Source organism: Hypanus sabinus, chromosome 12, assembly GCF_030144855.1.
Source record: "Hypanus sabinus isolate sHypSab1 chromosome 12, sHypSab1.hap1, whole genome shotgun sequence".
NCBI classification, from domain to species: domain Eukaryota; kingdom Metazoa; phylum Chordata; class Chondrichthyes; order Myliobatiformes; family Dasyatidae; genus Hypanus; species Hypanus sabinus.
The window spans coordinates 6209259-6234910 of NC_082717.1; the positions used below are offsets into that span (position 1 = coordinate 6209259).

The window sequence follows — 25652 nt, forward strand, 5'->3', positions numbered from 1 at the left end:
ACAAGATTAAATAATAAAGGGCTTAATGGACATCCCTGTCTAGTACTTCATGAAAGTGAAAAATAAGACCTGAGATTATTAGTAATAACAGTAGCCATAGGATTCATAGAGATCATTTGAATCGACCTATTGAAATTATTACCAAAGCCAAATTTTTCCAATACCTTAAACAGATAGGTCCATTCAACTCAATCAAATTCCTTTTCTGCATCAAGAGAAATAACACATTGGAGTACCTCAGATAGTGATGAATATATAATGTTCATCAATCTCTGAACATTGGAGAAAGAGTAACGGCCTTTAATAAAGCCTGTTTGATCCATAGAGATGATTTCAGTTAAAAATTATCCAAACAGCTAGCCATTATTTTAGAGAGAACTTTTGCATCCACATTCAATAGCAAAATAGGTCTATATGATGAACATTCAGTAGGACCTTTATCTCACTTACGGATTAAGGAAACAGAAGCTTCATAACAAGAAGATGGCAAATTACCCTTCTCAAAAGATTCATGAAATATTTCCAAAAGATATGGAGAAAGTAATTTTTCAAATGTTTTGTAAAATCCTACCAAATAGCTATCAAGTCCAGGAGCTTTACCTGCTTGCATTGACAACATAACTTTCTGAATTTCATGCTCAGGAATTGGAGCATCAAGCATCTGTTGATCTTCAACAGTAGTTTGAGGAAATTTAATCTTATGTAAAAAAGCCTTCTTTTTGGAGGAACCTACAGGAGACTGAGATTTATAAAGATCAGAATGAAAATCCTGGAAAATAATATTAATGTCTTCATGGTTACTTACTATAGCTCCATTGTCTTTACGAATCTTTACAATTTGTTTTTTAGGTCTAGCTGCCATTAACTGGGAAGCTAAGAGCTTATTATTTTTATCCGCAAAATATAGAACTGACTTTTCAATTTAAGCAACAATTTTCAATAGGATAAGTTAGTAATAAATTATATTGTGATTGCAATTCCACTCTTCTTTTAAACAAATCAACATTTGGAGAGGTTGCATGGATGTTACCTAAATCTTTTATTTGTTTAGAAATGTTATCTAATTCCATTCTTGTCTGTTTCTTCAGTTTAGCTATATACAAAATAATCTGACCATGTGAATAAGCTTTTAATGTATCCCAAATTACTAACTTTGAGACATTTCATGTATTATTAAAGAGAAAAAAACTCTTTTATCTGAGTTTCAATAAACTCAACAAATTCTGAGCTTTGTTACAAATGTTCTGGAAAACGCCAATGTGGTCTTGTAGAAGCATCATCTTTCAGTTCAAATAGTAGGTTTAAGGGAGCTTGATCAGAGATTACAATTCCATCATATTCACACTTCTGAACATTAAATAGAAGTTGTGGGTCAACTGTAAAATAGTCGATTCTCGAATATTTATTGAGTAAAAGGAATATTCTCTATTGCTAGGATGTATATCTCTCCAAATTTCAATTAAGCCATAATCAATTAAAAAGAAATTAATAAGCGATGCAGAACGATTAGGGAATTGATGTTTGGATGATGACTTATCTATTAAAGGATTTAAACAAGTATTAAAATCACCACCCATTAATAACACATATTCATTTAGATCAGGTAATAGAACAAAAACAACTTTAAAGGATGAGGGATCATCAACATTTGGTCCATATACATTAACCAAAACCATTTTCCTGTTGTAAATTGTTCCTTTAACAATCAAAAATCTACCATTAATATCAGCTATAATATCCTCCCGGTTAAAAGGAATATTGGAATCAATAAAAATGGAAACTCTTCTAATTTTACTTTGAGAATTTGCATGAAACTGAGGATCATTCCAAAATATAAAAGATCAATTTTTATCACATAACCTGATATAGGTATCTTGTACAAAGATTATATCAGGTTGGAATCGGTTAATAATTTTAAATGTTTTCTTACACTTAATAGGATGATTCCAACCACAGATTTCCAACTTAGAATAATTAACTGTTTAAATATCATCATGAGATTTTGTATCTAAAAAAAGTAGTTAGACACATGTCAGGATAAGGTAGTTGAGAAATTCCAGAGATAAAAAACAATAATAATAATTTGTGTATGCTTCAGAATTCCATAATGGGGATAAAAAATAAGGAAAGAAAAAAGGAAAAAAACCCATCCAACCTACAAAGCCCAGTAATAAGTCAATATCGATTGACACAAGCCCCAAATTATGCACGGAAATCAATTATAAACCCCACCTGTCTGAATAGAAGGTAAAAATGAAAAAAGTAATCTCTGTCTCCCTCTCCTGGATATACATCTCATTACAGTCGACATACAGCTCATTACAATTGAGTTGAAAAGAAGAGTTATTAGAGATGATCTTCAGTTTTGAAAATAATCTTCATAATATTAGATAAGAAAAAAACACGTCCAAAAAAATTCTTGAAATATTTGCACAGAAGAAAAACAAATGCTATGTCTAAATGATCAAATCAATCTTTAAAACGTAAAGAAACCCGGATAGTTACTTAAAAGTTCTTAACGAAAACATACAAAGCAAAAAAGCAATTAGTTCATTTAAATGCTGCAAACAGAAAAACAAAAACAGTTCCCTTGCTCTGATTTCTGAGGTTGTCACGTATCCAGTGACCGGGTTACCAAACCAGCAGAAATGGAATAATACGTCGGAGTCTGGTATCACTTTAATTAAAAGTATTTATTAGTTAACTAAGTAATACAGTGTAGCGGTGTGCTACAAACAGCGCTAAAATTACGACACGGAGTTGGTAACTGCAGTCGAAGGAAAAACTTTATTCGAAAACTTCAGCCTCACTTTTAAGCCTCTGTCAACCGGCCCCCCATGGCGAAGAGGCTCCAAAGCTCTGTGCTCGCAAACCCCCGTAGGCTATCTAATTGTGAGTCGGTTCGCATACGCTAGGAAATGAGCCGCCACAACAGTACTATAAAATGCAAATATATATGAAACAGGTTAGCAATGAGACATACAGAAGAGTGGAAATAGGTATCAACCAAGCTCTATCAAAGTCTAGGGGCAAATGAATAGTCTTGAGATGATGCAAAGTTCAGTTCCGTTTAGTTTAAGTCGAGGTAATTGCTGTTGTACCATTGGGGGGGGGGGGGGAGAGAGAGAGAGAGAGATGAGCAGTCGCAGCAGGCAAACCTTCCATTGTCTTCTTGTCCTGTTGCGGTCTCCGACTGTGACCCCTCCGTACCAGGCCAGACCGTTCTTCAGCTTGTCGCCCAAGTGAGGGTGGACACACACACAAGCCCCCACCGGTCTGCCTTCACACACTGTGAGCCTCTGATCGATTCCCCCGAATCGATCCTCCCAAACCCCCACCTTCTCATGGGTGCACAACGCTCTTTCAGTGTCCTGTGGCATGTCTGCCTGTGTCTCAGCAGACTTGCTTTTTATCTCCCCTGCCAGGGTTACCAGCCATCCATCAACTGTCCATGTCCATCACCTGATACCGCCTTATTGTTTCAGCAGGAATCCACACAAGCAGGCAATGTGTCCTTGGAGCAAAGTAAACAATTATCCAAGAAGCCATAATACTAAATCATCCCTCGCTCTCTCATTATCAGTATTTGCAGCAGGGTGCCTCCCCCCTCTTCTTCTCTCTCTCTCGTTAGCAGCATAGTTCACGGGGGGGGGTCAACTCTGGACCCCATCTCAGCCTGGTTTTCTCTTCACATATCACAAGGTTAAAACCATCCAAACCAGTCTATTTCAGAGATAAAAATACACTTTAAGGTAAAGACATTCTATACCCATCAAATCTTCCGATTTCATCACTCCTTACGTCGCGGGACAATCAAACAGTTGCAAGTCATTCGAACTTCAGACGTAGGACTCATCAGGAAGAGAATTAATAAAACGCAATACTTCAGCTGGGTCCTCAAAAATACGAACCCCATGATTTTTGATGAAAATCCTTTAATTTAGCTGGGTATTGAAAAGATGGATGCAACTGTCTTTGATAAACTGTACACATTACAGCAGCAAATCCAGAACGTTTCTGAACAATTTCACGTGGAAAATCTTCGAAGAAGAGAATCTCAGAGCTTTGAAATTGAAACAACCTTTGTTTTCTTGCAAGCTTAATAATGCAATATTTGTCTCTAAACTGAAGAAAACAAAACGCACGACAATATGCCTGCTTTTACCTTGAACTGAGGATTTTAAAGCACCAACTCCATAAGCCATTTCAATCTCCGGCGGTTGTGGGCAAGCCTGCGGAAATAAAGACTGAAATATTTTAGCAAAGTAATCCATTGTGTTGGCAGTTTCTGATTTCTCTTTTAATCCAAAATTCGAATATTGTTCTGACGAGAGCGAGCCTCCAAATCCACAATCCGTTGTTGAGTCTTTTCCAAACGAGAAGAAATATCAGCTGTATTTCGACTAACCTCTTTAAGATCAAGGCTCAAAGTGTCATACCTATGATTTCTAGATCTAATCACACTCTACCTATGTAGGATGGCCTTATGGTCTACAATGACGGAAGACCTTAAGACATACAAGCAGAATTAGGCCATTCAGATCATTGAGTCTTCTTCACCATTTCATCCCGGCTGATTTATTTTCCCTTTCAACCCCATTTCCTGCCTTCTCCCCATAACCGTTTATACCCCGACTAATCTGATTTAAATATACCCAATGATTAGGCCTCTACACCTGTCTGTGGAAATGAATTCCAATGGTTGACTGAACTCTGGATAAATAAATCCCTCCTAATCTCTGTCCAAGTGAATATCCGTGTGATCTGAGGCTGTGCCTTCAGGTCCTATATTCCACCACTGCAGGAAGCATCCTCTCCGCATCCACTCGATCGATGCCTTTCCATATTCGATAGGTTCTTCTACAGCAAGAACATAAAGGCCAAAGAGATGGCATATAGTTGAGCAAAAACTAGTGGGAAATTAGAAGATTGAGAAGCTTTTAAAAACCAACAGAAGGCAACTGAAAAAGTTATTAAGAAGGTAAAAATGGAATATGAAAGTAAGCCAGCCAATACTATTAAAGAGGGTACCAGAAGTTTCCTCAGATACGCAAAGAGTAAAAGAGGGGTGAGAGTGGATATTGGACCGCTGGAAAATGATGCTGGAGATGTAGTAAAGGTGGATGATCTGAATAAGTGTTTTGCATCAGTCTTCGCAATGGAAGACACTTGCAGTATGGAGGAAGTTCCAGGTGTCAGGGTCATGAAGTGTGTGAAGTTACCATAAATAGAGAGAAGCATCTTGGGAATCTGAAAGGCCTGAAGGTAGATAAGTCACTTGGACCAGATGGTGTACATTCCAGAGTTCTGAAGGACATAGCTGAAGAGATCATTGAGGCACAGTAATGATCCTTCAAGAATCACTATATTCTGTGTTACGTACCCCGTAACTGGGTGTCTAACCAGCAGAGAAAGAAGAATCCGTTGGAGTCTGGTGGTACTATATTCAAAAGTGTTTATTAGTAAAATACACAAATCAATATCAATAATGCAAATATATAGATAATAAACATAATAAACATAAAAAATGTGGGAATAATAATAAGCAATAATACACAAGCTCTATCAATGTCTAGGGGATAATGAATTGTCATATACAAGTATAGAGTTCAGTTCAGTTCATACCTGCTGATGTAGATGTTGGTTGTTGTGTTGTAATCATTGGAGAGAGAGAGAGAGAGCGAGCGAGAAGTAACAGCTACAGGCAGGCAAACCTTCCTTTATGTTCTTGATCCATTGTTTCGTTGCTGTTGTGGCTATTCAGTTATTACCCCTCTGTCCTTCAGCTAGACCGTTCTTCTGTGGTGGGCCCGTCACTCTGGCATGAGTGGACACACACACAAGCCCCCACCGGCCCTGCTATAACACTGTGAGTTCAACTGACTGATCCCTTTGTTCGGCCTCTGATGCCCCACACCTTCCCATGGGTTCCAACACTCAAACAGTGCTCACTAGTGCATCTCCTGGTGTGTCTGAATGGTATCTTTCCAGACCTCACTTTTATTCCTACTTAGGGGTCTCGGTTGTCAATCAATTTTGAATGGCTGTTTCCATCAAACCAGCCCACTCCGGCTGTCCACTGAGGAATTTTAATGAACAGAATGGTATAAGATGAATAACCTTCTCAGAAGCCATAAGTCTCTCAGAAGTCATAATACGGAGAATCAACAAGTCTCTCTCCCATCTCTCTCTTATCAGTAGCAGATGTTCCAGCATGTTTTTGTTTCATCTCTCTCTCAGTAGCAGCATAGCAACAATAATGTTTTGTGATTCTACCGGGGTTGGGGGGGGGGGGTCATGGGACATGGGCAACTCTGCACCTTTCTGCCCATCAGAGCTGTTCATCCTTCATAACACCCCCATCCTTCTGGGAATTTTCACCGAGGTGAAAATTAACTAATACAGCATCTTATAGAATTACAGAATCTAACAAAATACAGAAGTGTTCTTAACTACAAAGATAATACAGATATACATTCAACTTAGCATCTAGACAAACAGTTAGCAATTATCACTCCCTTTAATATGTTGTATTTTAATATCAAATTCCTGTAACATCAGACTCCAAATTAGTAACCTCCTATTTTTATTTTTCATGTTAGCCAAGAATACCAAGGGGTTGTGATCAGTATAAACAATTAAGGGTCTCTGTGCTGAACAAATGTAGACTTCAAAATGCTGTATTGCCAAGACAAGTGGCAACAATTCTTTTTCTACAGTAGAGTAGTTCCTCTGATGCACATTGAACTTTCAAGAGAAATACGCTACTGGGTGTTCCACCCTATCCCCTGCTTTCTGCAATAGGACTGCCCCTGCAGACTCATCACTTTCATCAGTCACCAGGGAGAAAGGTTCTAACAAGTCAGGTGCTTTTAACACAGGGTGATGGCACAGTATGGTTTTCAACTTTTCAAAAGCTTCCTGACAAGAATTGCTCCACACAAACTTTTCATCCTTCCGTAGGAGTTTTGTAAGCGGGAGGGCGATATCCGCAAAGTTCTTACAAAATTTTCGATAGTACCCCACTATGCCCAAAAATCTTCTCAGTGCTCTCTTACTTGTTAGTACAGGAACCTCAGAAATAGCCTGTACTTTAGCCTACACAGGAGCCAACTCCCCTGTCCTACCACATACCCCAAGTATGTGATTGTGGCATGAACAAATTCACTCTTTGCGAGGTTCACTGTGAGATGGGCTGCAGATATTCTTTTAAACAGGTTTTCTACAACCTTAATGTGCTCATCCCAGGGGTCACTCCAAACTACTACATCGTCAATATAAGCCCTTGTGTTTGTTAACCCTTTAATCACTATGCCAATCATCCTCTGAAATGTCCCTGGTGCATTTTTCATTCCGAATGGCAAGACATTGTATTTGTAAAACCCGGATGGGGTGACAAAGGCTGAAATTTCTTGAGCCCTGTCTGTTAAAGGAACATACCAGTATCCCTTTAACAGATCAATCTTAGTGATGTATCTCACTTTCCCCATTTTATCAATACAATCGTCCACCCTAGGGATAGGGTAAGCGTCTGTCTGTGTGACAGCATTCACCTTTCTGTAATCTGTACAGAATCTTATGGTACCGTCCAGTTTCGGTACGACCACACAGGGAGAGGCCCACGCAGAAGCAGATTCACGAATTATACCAGTAGCTAGCATATGCTCAATTTCTTTTTCCACTAGCTTGCTCTTTTCCAAAGTCATCAGATAAGGGGATTGTTTAATCGGCTGGGTCGCGGTAACAATGACATCATGCTCTTTTCCTTTATACCTCCTTGGAACATCTGGACATAAATCTGCATGCCGTTTGATGAATTGTGTTAGCGTCTCTCTTTGTTCAGGCTCTAAGTGATTGACTTTATCTGCAAGGTTGGCTAAAATAACAGAATTCTCTAGTTTGGTGGGTACTATGCTTATCTTTTCAACATGCTCAGGTCCCTCCTCAACACTCCTTTCCGCTTCATCGGTTTTCGTGACCGCACCGCCAACCGCAGGGGTCGATTCATAGTAACCTTTGAGCATGTTAACATGAACCAACTGGCTCGGCTTTCATCTATCAGGTTTTTCGATCACATAGCTCAGCGAGTCTATTTTCTTAATCACTTTATACGGTCCTTGAAACCTCGCCTGTAGGGGGTTGGTAACTACAGGGAACAGGACCAAAACCTCATCGCCCACGTGAAATTCTTGCACTCAGGCTCATTTATCATACCATTGTTTCATTTTTGTCTGGGAGTCTTTAAGATTTTGCTTTGCCAGGTTGCATGCTTTATGGAGTCTTTCTTGGAATTTCAAATAGTCAATCACATTGACTTGTACGTTCCGGCTAGACCATTTCTCTTTAAGCAAGGTTAAAGGTTTTCTGGGCCTGTGACCAAAATCAAGCTCAAATGGACTGAACCCCAGAGATTCCTGAATCGTGTCCCTCACTACAAATAACAGAAGTGGTAATGCATCATCCCAGTCATGAGTGTTTTCCTGACAGTAAGTTTTAATCATGGTCTTTAAAGTTGTGTGGAATCTTTCTAACGCTCCTTGAGACTCCGGATGGTATGCAGAGGCTAAAATTTGTTTAACTCCTATCTGGGCCAACATCTGCTGAAATGCTCTGGATGTAAAAGTACTCCCCTGATCTGACTGTATTTCTTTAGACAGTCCTACCGTGGTGAAAAATTTAATGAGTGCCTTTACCACCGCAGGGGTTCTAATGTTCCCCAGGGGCACAGCCTCTGGAAATCGTGTAGCAGCACACATCATGGTCATGACGTACCATCGCCCACTCGCAGTTCTAGGCAAAGGACCCATAAAATCCACAATGATTCGGGAAAAGGGCTCCTCGAAAGCAGGTATCGGTCTGAGAGGTACCTTAGGGATAACCTGGTTTGGCTTTCCTACTACCTGACACGTATGGCACCTTTTACAATAGTCAGCAATATCCTTCCTCATATTTGGCCAATAAAAATCTTTCATAACCCTATCCACTGTCTTCCTTACTCCCAAATGTCCACCTAGAGGTCCCTTGTGAGCTAAGTTCAAAATTTCATCCCGAATCACCTTCGGAACTACCACCTGGTGTACCACTGCCCAGTCCTCATCAACTGGCACCGTGGTCAGCCTCCACTTCCTCATCAACACTCCCTCCTTCAGGTAGTAGCCCTTTGGTTCTTTATCCATTTCTGTCTCAGAAAGAACTGACTCTCTCAATGCCAAAAGCTCCTCATCTCGTCCCTGCTCTTTTATAAATTCTCTCCTTGCTAAGGGTAGGTCCACCTCCTCTCTTTTACCCTCTTTCACCTCCCTATTCTCCGCTTTACCATCCCCTAACCCCTCTTGGTACAGGGTCAGTAAAAAAGTCTTAGCCAAATCAACACTGGACTCACTTAAACTGTCTTCTTTCTCAGCCACCTTTCTTGACATGCTGCGAGTGATTGCGCATGTGGGATAGAATCTAGGGGTGGGTCCTCAGCACTCACAGGCTTGCTTGTTAATTTCACTGCTGAACACACATCACCACCTGCTAAATTGTTACCAAGAAGGACGTCCACACCGTCCCTCGGTAGTTCCGCCCGCACCCCTATTTCGACTGGTCCAGATACCAGGTCACATTTTAAAATGATCCTGTGCAAAGGTACAGCTTCTGTCCCTTTTCCGATGCCTCTTAATACCACCTCTCCAGTCTCAGGACTGAAATCTAGCACCTTACTTAGGATCAATGACTGGTCAGCCCCAGTATCTCTCCAGATCCTCACTGGAACTGGGGTTTCTCCTTCTTTCACAGACAATGTCCCTTCTGAAATAAATTTCTCACACCCCTCTCATACTCTATCTACCTTTGCCTTCCTCATCGATCTGCTGACCGACTCAATGCAACCTGTAAGGATCGCTGTTTTCCCTTTTCCTGTCTCCTTCTTCAGAGCAAAGCACTTAGATGCAATATGACCGGCTTTACCACAATTATAACACATAAAGCTAGGAATCTTCCTGCCAGCCTGCTTTTCCTCTTCCTTACCTTTACCACTACCTCCCAGCTTATTCTCTGCCTTAGCCGGTGGGCTTTCTCTACCGTCCCTACTGCCTTTCTGGTAACTCTTATTTGGGAGAAACTTTGTCTTGTGGGTTAAGGCATATTCATCTGCTAACCTGGCAAATTCCGATATAGACTTATTCTTCTTCTCGTTCAAATACGTCTGGATATTATCCGAAACACAACCTTTAAATTCTTCAGTCAGAATTAACTCTCTTAAATGATGGAAATCCTCCTCCACCCTTTCTGCAGCGCACCAACAATCCAAGAGCACACCCTTCTCGTATGCAAACTCTGTAAATGTCTGATTCCACTGTTTCTTTAAATCCCTGAACTTTTGTCTATACGATTCAGGTACCAACTCGTAGGCCCAAAGGATAGCCTGCTTTACTTCCTCATAATCCTCTGCAGCCCCCTCGGACAACGCCGCATATGCGCGTTGACCCTTCCCTTTTTATACACTTTGTAACAATGCCACCCACTGATCTCTGGGCCACTTCTGATTCACTGCCACCTTTTCAAAATGCAAGAAGTACCTATCAACATCCATCTCCTCAAACAGAGGTACTAACCTAAACTCCCTACTAACATTAAACTTCTCCTCCCGGTCTGCCCCGCTATCCACACGTTGCCATCTCTCCCTGTCGAACTGCTGCTGTTTCTCTGCCTCCTCCCACTCCAGCTTCTTCCTTTCAACTTCCCTGTCTGCTTCCATCTGTTTTAACCAAAGTTCATGCTGCCTCTGCTTCACCTTCTCCGCCGACTCAGCTCTTTCCTGTCCCTTTTCGCCTCCAACTCCATTAGCTGGATTTCATACTCCATCATTAATTTTTCCAACTGTAACTGGGCCGCCCCATCAACTGGTTTCCTTCACGGAACAGGTCCAATGCCTCAGACGTGAACACAGCCTTGGATACATAATGCTGGGCTATGGCCCTCTGTATCTCCCAATTTCTCATTGATGACTTCACCTCTGAGAGATCTAATCTTTTCGCAATATCCACCAAGTCTGTCTTTTTGGCACCCCCCTGTGCCTTTAAAGTCAACTTTCCTATAAATTTGTCTATTTCCATCTCTGCTGGTTTCCCATCTGGTTACCCATGCAACCAGATCAGATAATGAACTTTTAGCCCGATTCACTGGCCCCCAATTTGGTAATCAAATCCCGGAAGATAAGGCCCCAATTTGTTATGTACTTCTTAACTGGGTGTTTAACCAGCAGAAAAAGAAGAATCCGTTGGAGTCTGGTGGTACTATATTCAAAAGTGTTTATTAGTAAAATACACAAATCAATATCAATAATGCAAATATATAGATAATAAACGTTAGCAATAATAAACCTAAAAATGTGGGAATAATAATAAGCAACAATACACAGGCTATATTGATGTCTAGGGGATAATGAATTGTCATATACAAGTATAGAGTTCAGTTCAGTTCATACATGCTGAGGTAGATATTGGTTGTTGTGATGTAATCATTGGAGAGAGAGAGAGAGAGAGAGAGAGAGAGAGAGAGAGAGAGAGAGAGAGAGAGAGAGAGTGAGCAGTAACAGCTACAGGCAGGCAAACCTTCCTTTACGTTCTTGATCCGTCATTTCGTTGTTGTTGTTGTGGCCATTCAGTTATGACCCCTCTGTCCTTCAGCTAGACCGTTCTTCTGTGGTGGACACACACACAAGCCCCCACTGGCCCTGCTATAACACTGTGAGTTCAACTGACCAATCCCTTTGTTCGGTCTCCGATGCCCCACACCTTCCCATGGGTTCCAACACTCAATCAGTGCTCAATAGTGTGTTTCCTGGTATGTCTCTCCAGACTCACGGGGTCTCAGTTGTCAATCAATTTTGAATGGCTGTGTCCATCAAACCAGCCCACTCCGGCTGTCCACTGAGGAATGTTAATGAACAGAATGGTATAAGATAAATAACCCTCTCAGAAGCCATAAGTCTCTCAGAAGTCATAATACAATGAATCAACAAGTCTCTCTCCCATCTCTCTCTTATCTGTAGCAGATGTTCCAGCATGTTTTTGTTTCATCTCTCTCTCATTAGCAGCATAGCAACAATAATGTTTTGTGATTCTCCCGGGGTTGGGGGGGGTGTTCATGGGACATGGGCAACTCTGCACCTTTCTGCCCATTAGAGCTGTTCCTTTGTAACATCTGGAAGACTGGAAAATTGCAAATGTCAGTCCACTCTTCAGGAAGCCAGAAAGCCAGAAGAAAGAAAACTGTAGGCCACTTAGTCTGATCTCAGTGGTTGGGAAGATGTTGAAGTTGGTTATTAAGGATATGGTCTCAGTGGTACTTGAGGCTTATCATAAAATAGGCCATGATTTCCTGAAGGGAAAATTTTGCCTGACAATTTTGTTGGAATTCTTTGAAGAAATAACAAGCAGGATAGACAAAGGGCCGAGTCCTGACGAAGGGTCTCAGCCCGAAATGTCAACAATGTTTCTCCTTATTGATGCTGCCTGGCCTGCTGTGTTCTACCAGCATTTTGTGTGTGTTGTTGTTTGAATTTCCAACATCTGCAGATTTCCTCATGCTAGACAAAGGGGAATTGGTTGATGTTGTGTACTTGGATTTTCAAAAGACCTTTGACAAGTTGCCACACATGAGACTGCTTAACAAGCTATGAGCCCATGGCATTACAGGAAAGATTCTAGCATGACTAAAGCAGTGGCTGATTGGCAGGAGGCATTGAGTGGAAGTAAAGGAAGCCTTTTTTTGGCTGGCTGACGGTGAATAGAATTGTTCCGCAGGGCTCTGTGCTGGGACTGATTCTTTTTACATTATACGTCAATGATTTGGATGATGGAATTGATGGCTTTGTTGCAAAGTTTGCAGTCAATATGAAGATAGGTGGAGGGGCAGGTAATTTTGAAGAAGTAGAGAGGCTACAGAAGGAGAGACAGAATGGGAAAAGAAATGGCAGATGCAATACAGTGTTGGAAAGTTTGTGGTCATGCACTTTGGTAGAAGAAATGAAAGGGCTGACTATTTTCTAAATTGAGAGAAAATACAAAAATCTGAGGTGCAGAGGGACTATGAAGTCCTTTCTGCAGGATTTCCTCGGGGTTAATTTGTCAGTTGAGTTTGTGGCAAATGCAATGTTGGCATTCATTTCAGAAGGACTAGAATATAAAAGCAAGGATGAAATTTTGAGACTTTCTAAAGCACTGGTTAGGCCTCAGCTGGAGCTTTGTGAGCAGTTCTGGGCCCCTTTTCTTAGAAAGGACTGGCGAGAGTTGAAAGGAGGTTCACGGAAATGACTCCAAAATTGAATGGCTTGTCATATGAAGATTGTTTGATTGGTCTAGGCCTGTATCCACTAGAATTTGGAAGAACAGGGGTGACCTCATTGAAACCTATCAAATGGTGAAATAACTTGATAGAGATGAAGTGGAGAGGGTGTCTCCTGTGGTATGAGAGTCTCAGACCAGAGGAACCAGCCTCAGAATAGAGGGGCTTCCTTTTAGAATGGAGATAGAAAAAAACATAGAAACATAGAAAGTCTGCAGCACAGTACAGGCCCTTCACCCCTCAATGCTGTGCCAAACATGTACTTACTTTAGAAATTATCTAGGGTTACACATAGTCCTCTATTTTTCTAAGCTCTATGTACATATCCAGGAGTCTCTTAAAAGATGCTACAGTATCTCCCTTCACCACTGTCTCTGGCAGCGTATTCCATCACTCACCACTCTCTGTGTAAAGAAACTTACCCCTGACATCTCCTCTGTACCTACTTCCAAGCAAATTAAAACTGTGCCCTCTCATTTTAGCCATTTCAACCTTGGGAAAAAGCCTCTGACTATCCACACGATCAATGGCTCTCATCATCTTATACACCTCTACTGGGTCTCCTCTCATCCTCTGTTGTTCCAAGGAGAAAAGGCCAAGTTCACTCAATCTACTCTCGTATGGCATGCTTCCCAATCCAGGCAACATCCTTGCAAATCTCCTCTGCACACTTTTTATATTTTCTACATCCTTCCTGTAGTGAGCACGGTACGGAGCATGGTACTCCAAGTGTGGTCTGACCAGGGTCCTGTACAGCTGAACATTACCTCTTGGCTCTTGAACTCAATCCCACAGTTGATGAAGGCCAATGCACTGTACGCCTTCTTAACCACAAAGTCAACCTGCACAGCAGCTTTGAGCGTCCTATGGACTTAGACCCCAAGATCCCTCTGATCCTCCACACTGCCAAGAGTCTTACCATTAATACTATATTCTCTCATCATATTTGACCTACCAAAATGAACCACCTCCCTCTTATCAGAGTTGAAGATGAGGAGGCATTTCTTTAGCCAGTTAGTGGTGAATCAGTCAATTTTTTTTCCCACAGGTGCCTGTGGGGGCCAAGTTTTTATGTATATTTAAGGCAGAGGTTGATAGATTCTTGATTGGTCAGAGCATGAAGGGGTATGGGGAGAAGGTCTGAATGAAAAATTGGATCAGCCAAGATGAAATGGTTGCACTTTGGTTCAAATGGTCTTATGGAGTACAGGTGCAGAGCTATCAAACTGTCATCATCTGTTATGCCTTTCGTTCCTGGGATTATTCTTGTGAACCTCAGTCCAGACCCCACTGCAAGGTTTGATAACCTTCCTCACTGTACGTTATGCTTCAAATCTTTGGATCATATGCAAATTTGCTGATTACCATCCAAATCATCAATACAGATGACAAACAAAAATAGAGCGAACACTGGACCCTGAGGTATATCACGAGAAACAGACCAGTAGGTCAAGACAACCATTTAATACCACTCTCTGGCTTCTCTTGCTGAGACTTTGCTGAAACTAATGGAATACTTCTTTCTGAGTATCAGGCTACTTTACCTGATGGACCAGCCTCTCTACAGGACTTTAGTGTCATAGAGTCATGGAGACATATGACCCAGAATCAGGCCCTTTGGCCCATCTAATTCATGCCCACTGCCCACTGCCATCAGCCTGTACTGGAACCATAGACCTCCATTACTTATTATCCATGTATTTATCCAAACTTCTCTTAAACATTGAAATTGAGCTTGCATGCACCACTTGAGCTGACAGCTCACTCTCATGATCCTCTGAGTGAAGAAGCTTCCTCTTAAACTCTCACCTTTCCCCCTTAAACCATGACCTCTGGTGGTAGTCCCACTCAACCTCAGAGGAAAAAGCTTTCTTGCATTTATCCTGTCTATACCCCTTGTTATGTACCCCATAACGGGTTAAAAAGGACCAGCAGAAATGGACACACCTGAGTCTGAGTCTTCTGTTATAAACACTATTTTATTAGTAACTACATGATAAAGTAATATAAAACAACATAAGGCAAACAGGATAGCAGAGTTTATGCAATTATAAGTGAGTAAATAAAGCTCCCCCCCCCAAGCTTGTCCCAGCTTAGGTGGTGAAATGATGCAGTCTTACGGTGGTATAGGTATGCAGTCAGTTCAGTTCTGGATATTGAATTGAGTAGTTTGAAGAGAGAAAGAGATGTTTTGTCTTCCCAGTGCCGATGCCGTCGAATCTTCCACATCGTCCTCGTGCTCCCGAAACTTAAGTCACCGACTGTGACCACAATAAAGAGGATGCCATTTTCACATGGTTCAGCTATCAACCCAGGCGAGAGTTAAACACATGGATAGCTTTCCACTGGTCACCCCTTTGTCCACACTGTGAACAAAAACCTTACTTTTGTCATGGGCAAACAAAGCTCAATCAGTGTCAGTGTCTTCCCTGTCTCGGGTGTGTCTGGTGTATCTGACTACTAACCCAGTTGACCTTGTATATATTCCACAAGTGCTGAACACCAGTGGTCCATCATATGGCTCCATCTTGCCGTTACCCAGGCAACTCATAGGCTTTTGTTGCTCTCTGTCTGTTGCTGAACTAGCACACATGCTGCCCGCTCTCTCTCTCTTTTTTTAAAGGAACAGTCCATATTCAGTAATCCTTCAGATCTCGTCACACCCTCATTATTTTGCATAACTCTATTAAATCTCCTCAGAATCTTCTATATTCTAAATACCCTCTGAACCTTAGAACTCCAGTCCTCCAGATCCAGCAATATCCTTGCAAATTTTCTCTGCACACTTTCAACCTTATTTACATCTTTCCTTTAAGCAGGTGACCAGAACTCACACAATGCTTCAGATTAGGCCTCACCAGTGTTGTATACAACTACAGTACAACATAGTACTCAATACGCTGATTTATGAAGGCCAATATGCAAAAGCTTCCTGTATGACCCTATCTACCAGCAAGAGCAGTGTCAAAGAGTGATGGATCCCAGATCAATTTGTTCTACCACACTCCTCTGTGTAAGGTTTAACCTGGTTGGTCCTACTTAAAGTGCAAAACCATGTATTTGTCTTCATTAAATTCCATCTGCCATTTTTTCAGCCCATTTTACCAGCTGATGCAGATCCCTTTTGAAGCCAGGACAGCCTTCCTCACTGTCTACTACACCACAATCTTGATGTTAACCATAAATTTGCTGATCCAATTAACCTCATTATGATCCAGATAATTGATATAGATGACCAACAACTCCAATCCCTGTGGTACATCACTAGTTACAGGCTGGCAGTTGGAGAGGCAACCGTCTATGACCATTCTCTGGCTTTTCCCACAGAGCCAATGTCTAATCCAATTTACAATCTCATCTTGAATGCTGAGTGCCTGAACCTTCTTGACCAGCCTTCATGTGGGGACCCTGTCAAGTGCCTTACTGAAGTCCATATAGGCAACATCCACTACCTTGCCTTCATTCATTTTCCTGGAAACTTCCTCAAAAAACTCTATAAATTTGATTAAGATCGGTTAGACATAATCTACCCTACACATAGCCATGTTGACTATCCATAATCATTCCACGTCAATGTCCAATAATATTTCCACAACTGATTAAGGCCTCATCAGTCTATAACTTCCTTGTTTATGTTTGGAACCTTTCATAAATAGCAAAACAACACTGACTATCTTCCAATCTTCTGGTACCTTCCCTGTCTCTGAGGATGATTTAAATGTCTCTTTTAGAGCCCTGGCAATTTCTGCACTTGCCTTTCACAGGGCCCGAGGGAGCACCTTGTCAGGACCTGGGGATTTATCCAGCCTGATCTGCCTCAGAGTAGCAAAACACCTCCTTCTCTGTAATCTGCACAGAGTTCATAAATTTGATGCAGCTTTGCCTCACTTTTATAGATTCTGTGTCCCACCCTGAGTAAATACAGATGCAAAAACATTTTTTAAGATCTCCGTCATCTGTTTTGGTTCCACACATGGATTACCATTCTGATCTTCCAAAGGACCAGTTTTGTCCCTCGCAATCCTTTTGCTCTTAATGTATCGGTGGAATCTCTGAGGATCCTCCTTCTCCTTGTCTGTTAGGGCCACTTTATACCTGCTGTTAGCCTTCCTGTCTTCTTAAGTGATTTGTTGTATTTCTTATACTCCATAAACACCTCATTAGTTCCTACTTGCCTGCATTGGTTATCTTTCCCTTTTACTCTGACAGCTTTGCACTTTCAAAATTTCATTTTCGAAGACCTCCCAGTTACTAAGTACAGTACACCTTTGCCAGAGAACCACCTGTCACAATCCACACTTCCGTGCTCATTTCTGATACCAAAAAAATGGGCCTTACTCCAGTTTAGAGTCTCAACCTGTGGACCTGTCACCACGGTGCAGACGTGGCCCAAGTAAGAGACACTGAAGCGGGTCAATAGCTCACAGACTTTAATGCAAACAGTGTTAAAGGGAAAAGAAAACAATAAATGCTAGGCCAAACAGGACTGTTAACTAAAACCCTCAAATGGAAAATGAAGCCTATACAGCAGCTGAAAAGGACAACTAAATGCAAAACAAATACAGCCAATCTTCAGAGTCAGTTGACTCGACAGTCCTAAATCCCAGGCAAGGCCGAATGCAAAGAGGCAGCTGTGCTGTGTCCAAGTCTCGACAAAAACAACGATGGAATGAAGAGTTAAATACTATCGCAATGAAATTATAATTAGCAGACACGTGCACATTCACGAGCACAATTGCCAAATCTGCTGCACTGCCTGATTTGTGGTTGTGACAAGACCAAAGCTACATTTTTGCATATTTACTTTGAAACTAACGGCTTTGTGGTCACTAGATGCAAAGTATTCCCCTACACAAACTTCTGTCACCTCCACTGTCTCATTCCCTAATTGCAATCCAGTCTTGCATGCTCTCTCATTGGGACTTCTACATATTGATTAAGGAAAAATCCTGAACACATTTAACAAACTCTATCACATTTTGTCCTTTTACAGTCTGGGATTCCCAGTCAACATATGGTGTGGAAAGTTAAAATTACCTACTTTAACCCCTCTTCCTTTAATCCCTATGCTCTGTCATATCTAAAGGATGGAACCCCAGAATAAGGAGCTGCCAGTCCTGCTCCTCCTGCAACCAAGTCTCACTAATGGCTACAATGTCATATCTCCAGGTGTTTACCCAGGCCCTGAGCTCATCCGCCTTTCATATGATACTTCTTGCATTGAAATATATGCAGATCAGGACACTCTATGCACCATGCTCAACATTTCGATTCCTAACTTTGAGATCTTACCAACATCTGCCTCCTCAACCTCTCTGCGAACTATTCTGGCGCTCTGGTTCACATCCCTTAGAACTCTAGCATAAACTCCACAGTGCAACGTTAACAAACCTTCCCACTAGGATATCAGTGCCCCTTCCAGTTCAGACACAAACCGGCCCTTCTGTATAGGTCCCACCTTCACTGGAAGAGAGCCCAATGATTCAAAAATCTTATGCCCTCCCTCCTACACCAAATCCTTCGCCACATGATAAACTGTATCACCTTCCTAGTTCTGGCCTCATTAGCTTGTGGCACAGTTAGCAATCCTGAGATCACAACCCTGGAGGTCCTACGTTTTAACAGCACTCCTTGAACATCCTGTGCATAAACTTGTCACTTGTCCTACCCACGTCATTGCTACCTACATGGATGAGGACATCTGGTTATTCACCCTCCCACTAAAGAATGCTGTGGACTCAATCCAAGATGTTTCCCATCCTAGAACTTAGGAATAATCTCATTCTAGCCCACAAAATCTCCTTTCCATTCCCCCAACAAATGTACCCCCATTACCTCAGCACCCCTCTTCTCCTCCCCTTCATTTCTGAGTCACAGATGCAGACACAGTATCAGAGACCTGACCGCTGTGACTTTCCTCTGCTAAAACAGCTTTTCCAACTGTATCCAAAGTGATATTCCTGTTGTTGAGGGGGTTAGCCGCAGGGGTACTCTGCACTGGCTCCTTAACCCTTTCCCCTTCCAGACTGTCACACAGTTTCCTGTGTTGTGCACCTTGAGCATAATTACCTCTGCATTATGTCTTAGAGCTGCAGCTGGATGCACTTCTCGCACTTGTAGTTACCGGTGACACAGGAGGTCTCCCTGCCTTCCCACATCCCGCAACAGGAGCACTGCACTATCCTGCCTGCCATCTCTACTCTTCCAGCTGAGCAGATGCAAAAAAGAGAAGGGAAGTGAACTTTACCAAGAGCTTCTCTTTTTTTCACTTTCTCTGACTGAAGCCTTGAAGAGCTAAAGCCTCAAGATCACCACTCTGACTCTGTCCACCCAGAGATGGCTGCTGCAATGCCATCAAAGGCCTCGCTAAAGTCTATGTAGACAACATCTACCACTTTCCCGTCATCAACCTCCCTGAAAAACTCTAAGTTTGGCTAGCCTTAGGAAGCCATGTTGACTATCACTGATCAGGCCCTGTCCATCCCAATACTTACATAATACATCCTGTCCATTATAACACCTTCCAATCAAAGAGGAAATAGTATTAATTTACAAAAACGGAACATAATTTAACCTCATCAACATGTTTTTATCAATGATACACAATATTTCAAAAAAATTTACACAGATTCTTTGAAGTTTGATAGGGAGACTTGACAGGGAATTCTGTAGATGTTATGTACTAAGATCTCCTGAAGACAATTGACAAGGTTCCACAGGTGGCCAGTGACTAAGTTAAAATTCCATGCTGTTGGTGGATTTACTGGACTGTGGGTGTGTTGACAGCATCTTCAATCAGATTAAGTAATATCCATTCCAGTGTATAAGTACTTCTAAGACATATTAGTGATCTTATAAGAATAATCTGTGAACATGCTCAGAGAAAATTTTTGAAGGATTTAGTCAAACACTTTATCAAGTTCCAAGCAAAGACAGTTTATTGAAAAGCAGATGCAATACATTGATATACCGCATGCTGGATTATTTTAAGCAAAATACAATAGAGCCTCATCTAAAACAACAGTTTGCCCTGGGGTCACATAGTCTCAATTAAATCAATCTTCCAAGACCACTTCCATTGCTGTAAACCACTTAAATCAGAACCACAAGGTCTTTACTGAATTGTCCAAGTGGCAAGGGTACAGGAGGAGAAAAGTTGGCCCACTCAGTTTATGTTGCGTGTCTGCCAAAAAATTATTCTCAGACCTTATTTTCTCAAACGGACCTAATGTATTCCCCTTTGAAGGCCACAATTGAATTTGATTTTGAAACTTGGATTGTCTGAATCTATAGCATCATATTGAGTCGCTGGAAAGTTTGGCAGAGCAATGGGAAATGGAAGTTAGATTTGACAATGTGTGAAGTGATGCATTTTGGAAGATAAAATAAGTTTAAGGCATACACAGTTAATGGTGGGGCTCTGAAGAGTGTAGATGATGAGAGGATTTTTATGCTATATGTCCATAGATTTTTGAAAGAGGTAGCACAGGTAGATGGTGCTGAAAAAGGCATAGGTGATACTTGCTTTCATCAGGGGTGGTATAGATTACAACAGCAGCAACTTGACATTGCATGTTTGTAAAATATTGATTGGGCTACACCCGGAATATTGTGTACGGTTCTGATCATCACACTATAGGAAGGATGTGATTGTACCGGAGATGGTGTAGAGGAGTACAGATAGTGAATTTCCCTTTCTGTGCATTGGTTTTTAAGGAGAGGGGTAGGTTTAAAGGAGATCTGAGCATTGTGGTTGTATAAAACGAGCATTTAGAGGAAGCGGACGGGCAAATATTGTCACAATGTTTAAAAGGCATTTGAACAGGTACCTGGATTGGAAAGGACTGAAAGGATATGGCCAAATGCAGGAAATGAGATTATAGATGGGCATCGTGATCACCTTGTACAAGCTGGGGAGATGAGCACATTTCTGTGCAGTGGACTCTAAAATGATTAATAAGCATCAACAAATAAGATTTTGCAAGGTCATGTCCCAAGCTAAAGCCGAGAAGCTAATTCAGTAAAGAAGTAATCTATGCAAATATTGTTTGCTTCTAAACGCTGTTTAAAATGCAGAAGGCAATTGAACCTGAACCTGAGGAAGAAAGATGGAGGTGAATTTTTCAGTTCAAGAGATGTTCAGAGAGAATCATAACTGTTTTATATATTGAGCCATGTTTGAATATTCAACCAACTGACTGATATGGTCTCTGGATACACCAGATATTTACTTGGTGCCTCTATTTCCATTTGCTTTCTGTTTATCTCTTCACCACGTGTATAGAGTTGACATCTTGCAGAAATCTGTGGTACATTCCAGGAACTTGTCTCAGATTCTATTGGACGTCTGTATTTGAAAGACAGTAGCACTCAGTTGATACTTATGACTGTGAGGCTAAGCAGAGCTCCAATGCCATATTCAAGCTTGCTGACAGCACCACTGCTGTAGGTGGTGATGAGTCATCTTACAGGAGGGAGATTGAAAATCTGATCAAGTGGACCACAATAACAACCTCTTACTCAATGTCAGCAAGATGAAGGAGCTGATTATTGACCAGGAGGAAGAAACCAGTGGTCGGTGAGCCAGTCCTCACAGGAGAATTAGAAGTGGAGAGGGTCAGCAAGTTTAAATTCCTCAGTGTTTCCATTTTGGAATACCTATCCTGGACCCAGCGCATGCACAATTACACAGCGAGCACAGGAACTCCTCTCTTTACTTAGAAGTTGGCAAAGATTCGGCATGACAGCTAAAACTTTGATGAACTTCTATAGATGTGTGGTGGACAATACATTGATCGGCCTCATCACAGCCTGGTATTGAAACACCAATGCCTTTGAACAGAAAATCCTACATAGGTAGTGGATAGGGCCCGGTCCATTATGGGAAAAGCTCTCCCCACCACTGAGCACATCTACTCAAAGCATTGTCACAGGAAAGCAGCATTAATCATCAGGATGCCCACCACACAGTTCATTCTCTTTTCTCACTGCTGCTAGGACCTACACCACCAAGCTCAGGAACAGTTATTATTCTTCAACCATCAGCTCTTGAAGCCAAGGAGATAACTTCACTCAACTTTACTTCATCCTTGAAATATTCCCACAACATATAGACTCACTTTCAAGGACTCTACATCTCATGTCCTTGATATTTATTGCTTATTTATTTAATATTATTATTTCTTTCTTTGTGTATTTCCACAGTTTGTCAACTTTTGCAGACTGGGTGACAAGTTGGTGCTGTCTTTCATTGATTCTATTATGGTTATTATTCTATTGTGGATTGCTTGGTGACATATACAGTATATATTTAGATAATAAATTTAATTTGAACTTTGAACATTGAACTTTGAAACCTAAGAACAATATAACATCCCCATGGTAAGGTGGAATAAGGATCTAGAGTCCATTTGGATGGGGGAACAAGTGTCCTCTCTTGTCATGAATTATTGGAAGATGCAGTTATCCATGGAACTTGCTGCCTCCTTTACCAGGGATGAGTAAACCCTCCTTACTAAAAGCAAATCAAGATACAATCAATAAATTGCAATGATATTTGGGAAGCATTGAAAAGGTGGAGTGTATAGCGCGGTGTCATTAGACAAAATCATTCATATCTTCCTCTGTCATTTCCACCATTGCTGCCCGAATGCCTCCTTGCACGGCATCTTTAATTTCTTTAATTTCTTCTGGTGTAGCAGGGGGTAGCAAGACATTCACATTGTTTTGGATTCTGTCTATTCTCGCCTGCACACGCTTTTCATACTTTGCTTTGTTATCCTTTACAAGATCTTCAATGGCTTTTCCTGCTTCCTCACAGTCCAATCCAAACTTCTTCCGCTCCTCCTCAAATGTATTTGTGTCTCGTTTTGGGTCGAGGCTCATTAACCTCCCCAAGCTGTTGACCCGGTCCATCAGATGTTGGGTGGAGATCTGCACATACGTTTCAGCGATCATGTGGACAAGGCTTGAAATATTAGTGGCATGAGAGATCTCTGTGTACAACATGTCTTGGATCAGTTGGTTCTGTGAATAGCCGGAGGAAGTCTTTTCACTGTACTGTACGAATTTGTGAAGCGATGGGTTCAGGGAGCATTCGATCAGGTTTGATATCATGGTGAAGAAGAGAACCATCTTTCCCCATTGTTCTTTCACACGGCCCAATGCATCCAATCCCTTCAGAAGCATCTCCACAGTTTTATCAAAATCTATTTCCTGAATTTTACAGCTCTTCAGAGTTGCCAGGATCTCTTGCAGTTCTTCATTATTCTTCTTTATATTCTGAAAGCTTCTCTCATACATCTCCTGTGCAGCTTGTAGCTGTGCTGAAGACTGTTCCACTTTGATTCTGGCATTGAGGCTGGCTGTCTGTAAACCAATGGGACCCTCTCCTGGGTCAGCTCGAGACATGTGTGGTGGAGTGGCTGTTACACCCATGGTACCTACCTTTGTCTTGCAGTGAGAGGAGAACCTGATTGTCTCCTGCATCACATTTTTGATCTTCTTAGCTAGACTGGCCATTGCCACTTCATCAGCTGGTCTAGACTTTTGTAAGGTTTGCAGCTCCACACATATTCCAATTCCTGATTTACAGATCTTCAGGGCTGTATCCTTCTCCGGGCAATCTCCTCCATTTTCTGCCTCTTTCTGCAATTCCTCCAAGTTCTGTTTACACAAGTTTAATATTCCTGTTCCATCCTCACTGTTCAGTTTCTTCAAGTCAATTTTCTTATCCTGGGTCCGGTAGAGATAAAGCTGTTGTATAGAAAACTGCAGGATCTCTCCTTTATAAATGATATTATTCTCAATGACGTTAGCATTGCTAGCAGATTTGGAACTGACTGCAGCTGTTACAACATTGCTAATTCCAGAGAACAGTGACTTGACAACCCCTAGACTGAGTAATGAACTGACACTATTGAAAAATGTTTCTGTTATTGACATTCCGACAGCGTTCCAGCCAACTGGTATGGAATCCATGCTGGATTTGTATTCTTTATTTGCATCATCCAATTGCTTTCCCATTTTTTGGTGGTACTCATTCAGAATTTTTTTTGCCTGTATTGCTGCTTTCTCCTTCATTTCAGCCAGTTCTTTTTTGATTTTTATTTCATGTAATTGTTCCTCATACACTCCTTTCGAGCTTGTACAGGCCTCCAATAGTTCATTGACGAGATGGATGACCCCAGTGAACTTCTGCTCTACAGCTGTGGACAGCTTCAAGCATTTATCTGCAGTGGATTTGATGTTGTTCAGAGGAATCGGTAGGAAAGCTTCAGTGACCTTTGGATCTTTCTGTATGAGAAACTTCACGACATCCCTCATGTCAGTGGGGACATTCAGAGTGAGAAGCCGGATTTGGTCCATGTTCTTGTGGGCTTGCTGAAAAGCCTCCCAGCCCTCGTTGCTCACTTGCACTAAAGAGGCACGGAATGATTTGGGGTATTTCATGTACTTGAACCCTTCCTTGGGCACAACCTTGTCAATTGCAAAGTCCTCTCCTGCAGAAATGAATATAATCTCCCCTAAGATGGCAATAGAGAGTGGGCCAGGCATCAGAAACTGTTCCCAGTTACTGTATGGCTGCAACATCAAAGCATTGTCCTCCCTGACATCAGATGCTTTGGTAACGCTCCTCAAGGCCTTCTTTATGGTAGCAACAGATTTATATTCCTGAGTCGCCATGGTGACTGTCCGCTTCTCCTGCAAGGGAAATAGTTGTAGAAAACACAAGATGTTATGGGGGTCAGTTATGTGGCATCTCTCACCCCCCCACCCAATGACAAAGTGACTCACAGACAGGAGTAATCCACATCCTCCTGATCTCCACTGGATGGATGTTGGGATGTCCTGGTGACTGGGGATCTTACCGAATTACCCAACAGCTCATTCTGTAGGTTGGGCTGTTTGCAGAGGTAAAGGAGAGAGGTAAAATAGGAGATTCAACAGCTCACAGCTCACTGCCACCTTTGGTTTCTTACAATATATTCAGTTCTGGCAATCTGATGGTTTGCTGACATGCAGGGGATAATTTTGGAATATTTGTTGTTGGGGAGTGGGGAGCCATTCAGCTCATTGGGTCTCTTGGTGCAGCAAGTGACACCTGCATATTAACTTCATAGAGAATGAGATATACACCAATGGAACAGGCCATTCAGCTGGCCAATAACATTGTAAGCATTAACCAGTCATTTACATTAACCTTACACTTAGCCCATTTATTTCTGCTTACATTCTATCAACAACTTGGGCCCAAAGGGAAAGTTCCCATCTGTGTTACTCTAACTCCCTTCAGGGTTCACCCTGCAGGTTTTGTACGA

The 25652-nt window shown here is 41.6% G+C and overlaps 1 protein-coding gene across 1 annotated transcript; it reads right to left on the bottom strand.

Annotated features, from left to right (window-relative positions):
* Positions 1-22929: 22929 nt before the first annotated feature.
* Positions 22930-25017, bottom strand: LOC132403310 (uncharacterized). The gene has a single exon (XM_059986763.1). The coding sequence runs from the start codon at positions 25015-25017 to the stop codon at positions 22930-22932; it is 2088 nt and encodes a 695-aa protein (XP_059842746.1).
* Positions 25018-25652: the final 635 nt, after the last annotated feature.